We start from the raw sequence: 13,321 nt of genomic DNA, 5'->3' as shown, positions 1-13,321 counted from the left end.
TGAGGTGTTACAGATCTCTAACTGAGCAAAGGTACTTTCCCCCAAGGGCAGGTTGAGCGCTATCTTATCTTCAAATATTAATGTAAATGTCTCCATCCTGATGCTTCTTTCCCTGGCAGTTGCTCTTAAGAGGCAGTGAGAGTGTTGATGAGCGTCCAAGTTCGGCCTGGGTGTTTACAATCTGTTGGGCTGGCAAATGGAACTCATTTCCATCAAGTACCCTCCAAAGCCTTCCTTTTTTGCTATTTTATTCCACTAAAGGTGCTGGTACTGGCAAATCGTAAATTTGTTTTATGGTGAAATTAAGAGTTTCTAAACACATTTTACTCGTCATGTCTCATTATTTCATCTCCTAATAAGTTTTGATCATTTTAGCACCTGTTTAAATTACAATCCCTGAGGAAAACAGTGAGGGCAGGCAGCAATTAATATGTTCTAAAATCTAGCTGGAAATTACTTAGTAATGTGGAGTATAATGAACTCAGACACTGGTGTTTTATGAATGCAACATGCAAGTCCCTCATCTCAGTATTAAATCCACCCATAATCTCTTTGTGCAAACTAGTCTGCAGAAGCAAAGGGTATCATGACTTTGTGAAGGCAGCAGTTGAGGGATCCCTCGTGTGTTGGAATCCCCAGAGATCCTCAGTGCTCTGCTGTCCATCCTCTGCATCTGAGTGCTGACCGGAGTGCCGATGTACCTGGCCAGTGAACGCCTGCTGTACCCGGAATACCACATCCAGGCCACCCTGCTGATGATCGTTTCCGGGTGTGCAGCACTGGACAGTGTTGTGTAAGTCACCCTCATGCTGAGTGCCCTGTGGCTTACCAGCTCTGTCTGTGCAAGGACTTACAATCTCCTGTGAAGATGGTGGAGATCTGACACAGTGGACAAGTGTGTCTAAGATTAAAAGTGACACTGATTACCCTAGACTAATGGGTTTTAAAACCTTGGCTTCTCCCAGTTATCACTTTCAAAAGCTTCCAGTGTGCTAGAGACTATAGAGTAGGATCCTTGGATACATATGACCAAGTCTATCCTGAACCTCACAGGTTAGGAAACTGAACCTTAGTGAGTTTAAATACACTACCAAGTAGGTTGTCCAAAGTCAGGATTTAAATCCAGATCCTCAAACCCAGCATCAGCTCCTGTCCATTCTGCTGGCTACTGCATGTTATTGGTTCCATGCATAACGAGTCTTTTTCCTGTTCCACTTTTGTTACATGAGCAGTTAAGAGTCCCCAGAGAGCTGAGCTGGAAGGGATCTTAAACTCTATTTGTTTCAGTCCTGCTTTTACTTTAGACTTCTCTTTTGCAATTTCTCCACAAAATGTTCATGACTTTCATATGTTTGAACAGAACTAATAACAGAAACTTAAATAGTCTGTTTTAGCTTTGCATCATGGTAACTATACAAAAGTTGTTCTTTAACGGAGTTAACTGAACTCTCCCTTTGGCTTTCACCTGTTGATCTCTTATTTGGTACTCTTAAATCACTCCTACAGGAAGTCACAATTGAAGGACTCTCACCATATAGGTTCACTATTTCTAAAGTGAACCACTTGATTGCTTATGACAACATAGTATTGAGCCCCAGGCTTTGATGAATTTGATTCAATTTCCTCCTTTCTATTTGATGATCTGATTGTCAGCAATCTTACTTAAGATTCCTATCTATCTATCCATCTATCATCTGTCCATCTGTCTCTCTGTCTATCTTTCACTCATTTATCCACCTTACCATTAAATGTGGTAGACAAAATAATGGTCCATTCCAAAGGCTTCTACATCCTAACCCTTGGAACTTCCGAATGTGTGAACTTCCACGGCAAAGGAATTTTGCAGATGTGATTAAGGATTTTAAAATGTGGTGGCTCTGATAGATTTTCCAGGTGGGCCTGTGTAGCCACAAGGGTCTGGAAAGGAAGAGGCAGGAGTTCAGAGGGGAGAGAAGATGCTACACTGTGGAGGTGAAGATGGAGTGAGTCATAGAATGTAAGCAGCCTGTGGAAACAGAAGCCAAGAAACTAAATCCCTCCCGTGAGCCTCCAGAATGAATACTGTCTTATAAATCTTCTTTAGACCTCTGACATACAGAACTATTAGACAATAAGTTTGGGTGGTTTTAAGGTGATAATTTGCCACACCAATAAGAGGAAAGTCATACACAGATTGAGCATCCTTAATCTAAAAATCCCAAATTGGAAATCAGATTTTTGGAACACCAAAGTGATGCTCAAAGTTCTGGTTATTGGAGCATTTTAGATTTTCAGATTAGGGATGCATAACTGGTGAAATCTATGCAAATATTCCAGTATTCAAGAGACTCCAGAGTCTGAAACAAAACTGGTACCAAGTGTTTAAATGTGGTAATCAACTGCTGTCATCTACTTAACACTCGCGACCCAGCTTGATACTTGCAATGATGTAAGTTTTTACATGGGAGTGAAGCAGATAATAGTAGAAAAATGTTGCTTTGATCAGGGGTGGGTCTTAAGAGAAGGCAAAAGGGAGTTTCTGGAATTAGAGGTCAAGCTGAGCATGGAGAGTTAGAAAATGTCCTCAGATCATTCAGTCTTCTCCTAGATGCTTCAGTTCCCACCTTTCAGTTGGTGAACTACAGCTCGAAGTCTTTGAGCTAAACACTTATGTTGCCTGATCTGCTGTCAAAGTCTAGATCCTATCTCCTCCCAGTTAACTTGTAACTGTATTTCATATCGGCCATGGAAGAAAAAGTATGGGCAGATCAATGTAAATCTATCACCTTTAGGAAATAAATGTTCCAGGGCACATACCTCACTGACTGGGGTCAATAACAGCAACTTTGCATAAGGAGAACAATATGTCCTCAAGGCAGCAGGAAGAAAGAAAATATTAATAATTTCCTGGAGTCAAGTGGCCCATAGGTTGTGTTGATGCTAATCAAAGATGAAGGTTATACCTAGCCAACTGCTAGGTCAATCTGGGACCTTGATGATGGAATTTCACTTTCAAAGCAGATAAGAACCAAATGTTCTTTTTGCTGTATTGACTTTAACATTGCAAGTACTTTTCATATTTAGACAAGGGAATTGAAAGTGCTGCTTCTCTGTGCAAGGTGATAGTTATTTCTGGCTAAAGGTGCTGAGTGACTGGAATGTTTCCTCCAAAAACTGGGATTACAGGTTTCAAGTGCTCTGTTGTCTGAATGTAGAGATATCAAAACTCCAATTCAGGAATAAGTCTATTTTGGGGAGGACCCAAAACCAAGACAGAAAGTTCAGTAGAAGGATCCTAGGGATTCTGTGATGAAAGTTGTAAACTGAGCATATGGCTGTTGCAAACTAAGTTTTTCTGCCTAAAATGTTCTTCTCATCCTGTTTAACTCTAGCATGACCTTTTAGATTCAGCTGAGGCACTGCATCTCTCTATATGCTTCAGACTTTTCCACTGGAACTATCCATAGCACCAATTCTTAGTAGACAGAGTATGATGAGAAAGTGCGGTGTGTGTGTGTGTGTGTGTGTGTGTGTGTGTGTGTGTTAGCTCTGCTGTCATCCTCATCATCAAAGCTACTCTGGGGAGGACCACATTGACTCATTTGCTTTTATGGCCCAAGCATTTAACAAAGCCTTACATGAGTTTCCAAGCATGCTTCCCTCCTTCTAAACGGAGTAAGACAGTGAATGGCACTGTGCTGACCCCGAGTGAAGGGTGAATTTCTTCCTAAGCACGAACAATCACATTGTGCATTGTGGGATGCTCAAATCTTGGGAGACAGCTGTCATTTCACTTTGTGGCGATGGTCTGAGATTTATCAAACAGTCCATACAAAAAAGAGTGGGATGTGATAAACAACACATTTAGGGTCTGTTAAAAAAGTTTTTAATCCCTACATATTCGGAAAAAGTTCCCAGGTAAGACACTCTTTGCTAGCCAGTGGTGAAGCAGAGCTCCTTTACCTTTGCTCTAGTACATCTTTAAGCTATGGAGAAATAAAATTTGGTCCATAATTTTTAGTGCCTCCCACTATATCTCAGCAGACGTCACACCTCGCAGTATGCTGTGCATGTCTGTGTATACATGCAGGGGATTTAAAGATACATCAATGTATTTGTTTCTGGAGATACAATTATACATATTTAAGCATATTATTTTTATCATCGGCCATGAGAAAAGTATCCCACTTTCAAATACTCATGGAAAGTTACAAAATTAAGTAAAATGAAAGAGTTAAAACCCCAATGATAATGAGGTTGACTGCTTCTTATTTTGTTTTGTCCCCTTTCTGCTGCTTTCGACATTTGGAACCCTCATGCTTAGTTGAACTCCACCAAGCTTGGCGCTCAGTATAGGGCCTAACATTTAGCAGATGAATAAGTCTTACCTCTTCATGATGGAATGCTTGAGTTTCACCCAAGCAATTGTGTCCTCTCAATTTTAATGTGAAGTAGAGTAGCCTTAGGTGGATGAATGAAATAACTGAGGTGAATTTTTGTAGTTCATCCTTGTGAGAAATTTCTGAAATTCTAGGGTACACTTCTGATCACACATTAGTCCAGAAGAGTACATTTTAAAAACATAAATATTTTAACTACCTGCCCTTTTGGATTCCAGGGGCCACTGCTAACTTCTCCATTGTGCAGCATAGGTTTTAAAGAGTTCATCTCACTTGTGCAAGAAGAGCGATGTTCTCTCTTTCAGAATAAGTGTGCTTTTGCACAATCACAAGGAAGTGCAAGCTAATGCCAGTGTCAGAGCAGGGTTTGTGCATGTCCTCGGAGTTGTGTTCCAGAGCATTGGTGTACTGATCAGTGCACTTCTCATCTACTTGAAGGTGAGTGTGTTTAGCTTTTCCCGCCGTCACAGAAATTACATGAATTAGGTAGCACAGAAGCTGGTTCTCTAACTACTATCAATATCACAGCTGGTGGTTAGCTGTACAAACTACTTTGCAAGGTTAAAAGACACTCGAAGTTTGAACTCTTAGTCTTTCCCAAATTCCTAAGAGCCCTGTAACTATTGGGCTGCCAGTCTTTCAAGAAAATAGCTGTTGTGTTGCCGTGTTAAGATGGACAGCAGTGCCACTGAGAATAGCTTAGGGTTCTTAGGTTGTAAACGACAGAAAATCTGTCTGGCTCACTTCAGCAAAAACCACACTTATCGGCTGAAATTTACTGAATGTATTTCAGGACAGAAATTAAGATAGAAATAAGGACAAACTTCAGTATCCAGCTTTCAGAGACTAATTTCTATCTCAGGCACCATGCTGAAACAAATGTGATTCAATCATGTTTCCCCTGTTCTTTTTATCATGGCTGAAGATTCATTTTTCTGGGACAGGGAGTCCAGTCTGATCAACCTGGTTTGGATCTTGTACCTGCTCTTGGTTGGGAGAGGGTAGAGGGCCTGCTTTCACTCTCCTGTCAGTATTGCTCAGGAGCCAGGACAGCCCCTGCCCCAAGGATGCTAATACTAATGCAAAGCATTAGTGAATCCTGGCTGGGTCTCTTCCCCTGAACAAATAAATATTCACTAGAGATCTCTATCTGGTAATAGTGTACTTGGAACTAACAGAGGTAGACTGAAGGGAGGCAAGAAAAGATAATAGTATTTAGATCTTTCTCTTTGCATCATGATTGTTCAAATCACAGGAAATTCTTTTTACTATTTTTCCTAAAATGTGGAAATATGTAAGTAAAAATTATTGCAATGACACATGTGGATTCAGTTGAGCAAAATGCTCACTAAAAGCTTCAAATGTAGGCAAAAATACTTGAAAACTGTAACATTAGTGGAAAGTTAGTGTTCTTACAAGTGCTAGGTTGAATGATCAGTGTCTGAGGGGAATTGGGGCGTGGACTTTTCCGTGGCATTGAACTTCATCAAGGGCAGAACGGCAGGTGTTTCACCCTGAAGCTAGCAGTTCCGGTGGAGGGAAGGGATAAGAATGACTCCGTGACTTAAACCTGTAGGAAAGCATCGAAGATGCCGGTCTTGAGCATGTGTCATCCTGGAGAGGGAAAACATAAATGATCTCAGTCTGCCAAGACCAAGGCCGAGTTATACACTGGACAGGTGCAAGCTCTGAATAAATGATACTGTTTTGCTCCTCGTATAATTAAGGCTGAAAAGTCATTGCATAGCGTGGCCATCTTTGTGCATAAGTTCATTAACACACTCTGTGCTTGTATTCGTTGAGAGAAGTGAAATCAGGCCTCTTGAATGAACACTTAACAGCACTTACCACCTCAGTTCTGATGCTATGGCGAGAGTGTGTCCAACAGTCTCCTGCTCTTTACTCATTAGTATAAAACTAAGAGAAAAACTAAGTCATCAGGAAGGATCTCATGCCAGTGTCTTTAAGTTGGATGCCAAATGTCAGGAGAGTTAAAATAAGGGTAACAGGAAAGGATGGAAACACAGGGGTTTACTCATCTTCTTAGTTGAGATTTCTTAATGGGAAGTATGCATTTTCAATTAACCAAAGCTGCCAAATTTTCCAGTCATACTACAAAATTGCTGACCCAATTTGCACATTTGTCTTTTCCATCCTTGTTTTGAGCAGCACTGTTATGATCTCAAAGGACTTTACCATCTTACTCATGGAAGGTAGGAGGGATTTCATTATTACTCCTAGGATGATTTTTTTTTCTCTGTAATCACAAAAGGGAATGGCTGAAAAGCATGCTCCCTGTAAATTTGTATTGTAGGGAAACTTTACACTGATAAGAAATTTTTGTGAGAATAAATATTTGATTTCTACTTATATGGTAATAAATAAATAGATGTGGTTTCTATTTTGTACCTCTAGCAACCATTACATGACATCCCACTGTGTAAAACCAGTAAGTACAAACAATAAATACAACATAGTGGGGAGACAAATGTAAACGTATTCCTAAAAATCCCTGGAAAAGTCCTAAGAAAGACAATGAAAATCAGCCTCCCCAGCACATTGTAACTGAACAGTTGAGCCTAATTGTGTCTGATGGTACAAGAACATCAGGGTGACCTTATCTTTGTTTTCCCAGGAAGTGCTTAGTGAACCTCATTGCTTGCTGGTATGCTTGAAGCTAGAGAGGAGAGGAGCAAATAGAGACTCTCTCTGTCCTCATGGGAGAAAGATTATTTGAGTAATTGCACAGAAATAGAACCGTGAGCTCTCCTGAGAAGAAGTGTGGGAATTTGTGCGTGACCACAGCATAGGGGCTGACGCTCTCACACAGAGAGGTTCGGTGAAGAAGGAACGTCTTCTGGCTCACTCTAACCCAGAGTAGGGGCTCATGCTTATTAACCCTATTCCTTGTAACCAAAGTGCAGCCATGACAGTTCTTCTGGCTTGTCTGGATCTTTGGATCTTCCAATTAATCAGGAATAGATGACAGAAATAACTTTCATTTTTAAGGAATTCTTTTTTATATCCTAGATCTTAGGTTGCTTCTTCTCTTCCCATTCTACATTTTGGTGATTTTCTTTCCATTTGGCATAAAGTAGTAGAAGAACTGCTGGTTTCTGTGCTCTTTCTGGGACACATCCTTATAGGAGCATCAGCTCCAAGAGCCACACTGGGTGACTGTAAAAGCAAGTTATTTGTTTCAGACAAACCTCACTTCAAATTCTAGTCATGCAAGTTTCTAGCTGAGGGACCTCAGACAGACCCTTAACTCCTCTCAACTTCAGCTTTCTCCACTCAAATGAAGGAGCACTGTATCCACCTTGCAGTGGTGCTGAGGGAATTAGAGCAGAGATATGGCATAGAACTCGATTGGAACTCAGTAAATATAACTTCTCAGCTCGCTCTTTTGGTTGACCAGAATATGGAAAATATAAAGTAGGCTATGGAGATGGACCCTAAACTACACGTTTGTCATCACATCAAGAAATTCCCAGTCTTGGAGCATTTCAGATTTTGGATTTTGTTTTGGATCATTTTGGCACTCAAAAAGTTTTGAGTTTTGAAGTAATTAAATTTTTTAAAAATTTTTTGATAGGGATGCTTACCCTCTACTGAAGTATACTAGAGACATAGGTACTTGGCCATATTTGCAAGATGACTTTTTGTCGTTCTATTGTGCATTTGCAGTTAACACAGATGACACCATATTTTATATTCTATCTATCCAGAAAACAGATATTATGAAGCACTTGCCTTAAATCCTTGTTAGCCTAAGCCAGCAGTTTTCAAACTTTGGAGGCATCAAAATCACTTGAAGCGTCTGCTAAAACACAGATTGCTTGGCCAAGCCCCACAGTTCTCTGTCACTAGGCCATAGTAGGGGTGGGGTGTCCACAGTGAGAATCTGAATTTCAAACAAGATGCTGATATTGCTGGTTCAGGGACCACTCTTTTAGAACCACTGGACTCATCTTTTCAAATCACTTAAGGGATCCCTACATGGTGGCTCTGGGAGTATCAATCAAAACCAGAGGTTTCCATCACAGCTTCCAGGGGATAGAAGGCAGTCAAACACTGCCTGCCCTGTTCCTTCTCTTAAGAGCATCTGACCATATGATACATGACTTAGAGTAAAGTTCCCTTCAGTGACACTACTGAGCGCACATCAGGACTCCGTTCTTGGCGGGCACTGTAATTCTTGGTACGGGGTGGTATTGGTGGCAGTGAAATGGACCCTGGAGTCAAACATCTGCTGTTCATTCCCAAACGGAGCAAGAAGGAGCTGTCCAGCTCTCAAGGCTAAGAAGTGTCTGTTTCCTTTCTGGGAAGCCAAGTGTGAAGGTGGAGCTCTCATGGAGAGCATCGATTTAAAGAGCGACCAGAGACATATTGGCTCACAATTTGAGATGACCATTTTCTTCTCCATCTGTTTCCCTGAAGCTCTTTCCCTAGTAATTGTGCTGCTTAATTTATTTATTTAAGAAAAAGTGCAGAGACTGGGCTATCTTAGCTAATTATCAAAACTAGCAGGTAACTTTCCTGGAAGATAATTTTAAAGTTAGGTTAGTGTGAAATTCTTATAGTACATTTTATAAACAATACACTAAAGTATGAAATAATATAAGTCTCCCTGCACTACCACCTCTGAATTCTCAGTCCCATTCTTTAAAAGTTATACCTATTAATAAACTGATATAAATTTTCCAAAAATATTTATGAATACATATATATATATATGTGTGTGTGTGCGTGTGTGTAATGTATGTGCACTTGTGTCTTTTTTTATAAAAATGGAATTACACATTGACATGACAATGGCGTAATGTGTTTGTATATTACATATACATATATAAATAATTGGACATCTGTATTTTGACACCCATATATCTGTGGAGTAGTTCCTAGGCCCTATATTGCTGTTTCAAAAATTATGTGCATTGTAAAATAGAGAGCATGCTGCCATTTCTACCAAAGATAACTTCCTAGTTTCTTTCCCACTAACAACATGTTTGAATGTTTATTTCCTAACATCCTTTTGTCATTGGCTATCACCAAATTATGATTCTTTTATAATCTGAAGCATTATATTTTATTGACTAGCCCATAGAGTTCTTAGGGCTATTTAATGAAATAATTACTGTAAATTAAATGTTTAGCACAAACTTTACACAGAGTAGATGCCCAGTAAAGATTTGTTATTATTAATTAGTATTGTTAAAAATATAACAATTTCACTCATGACTTTATATGTGCTCTATTAAAGAATTCCTTTAATTTGCTTCTGGTACTCTGAGCCTTTTGCTATTCATAGAGTAAAAGACCATGTTGGCCAGCTCTTTGTTTAGTGACATGAAACTAAACTTTATCTTTAGAAATTCTTGGGTTATCCTTAAGGAGGACGGAAACCCCATGAGTTAAGTTTCCTAAATCTTAAAAAATGAGGGCTAAGAATTCCTTATTTCTTTATGTAGGTGGCTCTGGGTATTCATTGCAATCCTCTGGGATGTATTTAAAAAGTACTTATGCCCACGCCCTCCATAGCCAGAGATCTGGAAATTTTCTGGTGCTTGGGCAGCTTTGACATGTTATGTACATAACCAGGCTTAAGAACATGCTGGGAAGAGTTGTTCAGGGACTCGTAAAAGTGAGCTCTTGCACTGAGCTGCTTTTGGTTTAACCCTTCCCGCTCTTCCCTCTCGAAGTAGCTGGAGCCACTGTCCTTACACCTTCACGTTCTCTCATCTTCTATACTACAAACTGTGCAATATTTGCAAAATGTGATCACCCATCCATTAGCCTTCTCTTCTCCAGGCTGAAGACACCCAGTTCCTTCTACCCCAAAGAGCATCTGATCAGCTATCAGTCTCTGCCCCTTGTGGCATGACCCACAGTGTTGCTTTAGAAATAGGGGTGGCAGTCCAGCTATTCAATCCTGTGACCCAGACACTGAATGCTGACTAATGTAGCTAAAATAATGGAAAATTTACAAACCCAATAATGAAATGGCCTTACAATGTCAGGATTCCCTATTAACATAGCTCATTAAAGGACCTACTGGATAACCAACATTTGTATACCACCATCATTTAAAAGAACAGATACTGTATGAGTTGGTCCTCAAAACAATTCTGCCATCTATACTTTATTCTTATTGCTCTTATTTTACTGTAAATATGCTGAATATCAGAGACATTTTATAATTTGTGCAAATTCAGAATCTCTGTAGTAGAATATAGAATGCTAACCCAGGATTTATTGGTACCAAATCCCTGCTGTTTTATTTTGCTTACAGAGTGCATGTAAAGATAATTAGGAGAAGCACAATTAGGTTACTAATATACCCTAATTGCTGCTGTTGGCTATTGCATTGTAAATTCTAACAGGATTCTGCCTGTGAACTTTGGACTGATGGCAAATCCTTTGACAAAATCTGTGTTTATAGCAAGAAGCCAGAAAAGGGGAGAATGACACTGTGCTTAGCTGAGAACACTGCTACTCATCTCCCCATCTCCACAAGCTGGTTCTAGCTGAGTAACTGCAGCCCTCCTCCTTTTGTCAGGTGTACCCAAGGGCCTGAACTGCAACCATGTGAAAGAGCTCATTTTAGCTGTCGATGGCGTGGCATCTGTGCACAGCCTACACATCTGGTCTCTAACAGTGAACCAAGTGCCTCTCTCCGTTCAAGTTGTTATGGGTCAGTGAGTTTTGTAAACATCCTGGACAAGACATGGTCCTTGTCCTGAAAATCAGTAATTTCTCTTTTCTTTATAGAGTTGTTCTTAGTGTCTACTGCCTGTCAAAACAACTGTGAAGTGTTTTGCACTGCCAAGGGCCTTTGAAAACCAACCAGCTTTTCAATGTTGTTATAGCAACAGGGATACGGATGACATCCTTGGGGCTGACTGTGGAGAGAGGTAGAGGAGCGATGGAGAGACAGCACAAGGGAAAAATGCCCACGCCTTCAAGGTCTCCGACTTTGGAAATTCAGCTGTACATGTCGGGTGTGGTGCCCTATCAGTCAAAGTAGTAGAAATGAATTAATCTGAATAAATACTGATAACTTCCTGTGTGTAGCATGCTGTGCCTAATACTGCAGACAGAAAGAGGAAGGAGACACAGGCCCCATCCCAAAAGTTATAACAAACTAGCAGGTGTGCTGGTAGGGGGTAAGCTAGGTCCTCTGCTGGATGGTTAGGAATTCTGTGATCCTGTGAGACAACTCTTGGGGTATTGAGTTTCTATTTCAAGCTACTTTTTCCAAGTAGAAGGTGATTGTGGTTGTGATATAGCCTAGGGCTGGGAGAAATAGGAAGGGGAGGTCTTTCACTGCCTCAAGAGAGAGCTAAAGCCCAGGATGATAGGTTAGGCTGCTGGAAAAAGTGACTGAAGAAGTTACTTAGAAGAGGGGACAGGGGACAGGAACACCAGGGACATCCTTTGAGAACTGTGCTTTCTCAGACATCCGCTTCTCCAGGGGCTCATGCTGGGCTTCAGGGAATCGGCAGTGTTGTGTGCACCAGTATTTCACCACAGATGCAGGAGTGCAGTAAACAGTCAGGTTACTGTGAAGGGGGCTTTCCAGCCTCCTGATCCCATTTGTGACAGGAAAAAAAGATGGCGAAGAAGGATGCTGCACTGAGAGGGGTCTGCGGGGAACTCTAAGTGCTTCCTGGTCTCTCGCTTGCCTTCATATGAATTCTTATTAAATCCAAGGGCTGTAACCCAGAGATCCCTGAGGGCTGGTGAGCTGGGCTATGCATGAAACAGTAGTTCTGGCTTGGCTCTTCCCAGGATCCTTTCTTCTTCCACACTCAGCTCCTAGGAGGGCCGGGCTCTAAAGGAAGGGGCGGACAGGCAGAGTTCCCACAGTGATGCCCCCCATCCGTGTGACCAAGCTGACCGTCAAGACAGCGTGGTTTCTGAGGGCTCTGCCTGTGTCCGTTCTACCAGACCCACAACAGAGCCGTTGCCGTGCTGCTGTGGGAGATCAGTGCTAATCTCACCACGGTTCCTTACAACAGCGACCAGCTGGGACAGCCAGATTGTTCAGAGAGCGGTGGCCAGAGCCCTCAGCAAGAGTTTCACCCCGCACTCGCTCACCATTCAGATGGAGTCGCCAGCCGACCAGGACCCTGAATGACTTTTCTGTGAAGACCCGGGACTAGCTTGGCCACATTGACAGCTTCCTGCATTTGATGGGCCACAGCGCGAGACTATGCAGTGGCTGGAACATGGAAAATAAGCAGCCAGAAGAAGGAATGTGAGAAAGTCATGATACAGTGCAACACACATTATGTGCTTCTTTCTTTAGCTCTGTCCACCAGGAATGGAGATGCACTTAGCTCCATCCGAGTACACACTCGCCAGTAGCTGTGTTCCATTACAGGAGCACATGTATGGATTGTTCCTAACTGGGGCTGAAATAACAGTGCTTTACATGCACATGAATCCAAGCGTCACCTCTGCCCAGTACTGCCTCCTGAAAATGAGTGAGTGGGTGAAGAACGTCATGCCAAGAATCACTCGCAGGAACGAATACTCACAAAATTTCCCCAAGATGCAAAAAACAAAATACAGGGGAAGCCTCACCAGGGATGAAAGAGAATCTGGAGCTGTCTGAAAGTGACTCCCGCCACCTTTAAGCAACGCCTCCTGGCTCCCGTCAGTATCACTGTTCAGTAGATGGGGTCGGAACTCTCTTTCTCAATCTTGCCTAGAGGATGTCATTACGTGTTGAGCACTATTGACTTATATTTTACTTTCCTGAATAAAATCCCAGGCAAAAGAAAAATTAGGAAATTGCTGCTTTTTGGATGCTTTCCTAGAGTATAACTTAGTAATTCAGGAAATGAAGAGGTTCAGAGAGGCACAGTACTCATCCCAGGCCACCTGGAAAGTAATTGAGCCAAAGAATTAAGATTAAATCTCTCGGGTCTTTAGCA

General features: G+C 41.4%; 1 protein-coding gene across 1 annotated transcript in view; it reads left to right on the top strand.

Annotated features, from left to right (window-relative positions):
- Slc30a8 (solute carrier family 30 member 8) overlaps nt 1–12,558 on the top strand; it is a 28,772-nt gene extending 16,214 nt beyond the window's left edge. Inside the window, 5 exon segments of the mRNA XM_010619657.1 lie at nt 640–793; nt 4,685–4,817; nt 6,487–6,592; nt 10,939–11,073; nt 12,401–12,558. Of these exon segments, the coding sequence (XP_010617959.1) occupies nt 640–793; nt 4,685–4,817; nt 6,487–6,592; nt 10,939–11,073; nt 12,401–12,558 (686 nt within the window).
- Nucleotides 12,559–13,321: the final 763 nt, after the last annotated feature.

The sequence above is a fragment of the Fukomys damarensis genome, unplaced genomic scaffold (genome assembly GCF_012274545.1).
Source record: "Fukomys damarensis isolate Sample0158 unplaced genomic scaffold, DMR_v1.0_HiC HiC_scaffold_5, whole genome shotgun sequence".
Classification (NCBI taxonomy): domain Eukaryota; kingdom Metazoa; phylum Chordata; class Mammalia; order Rodentia; family Bathyergidae; genus Fukomys; species Fukomys damarensis.
Note: the sequence above shows the minus strand (reverse complement) of the source record. Positions and strands in the feature narration are given on the sequence as shown.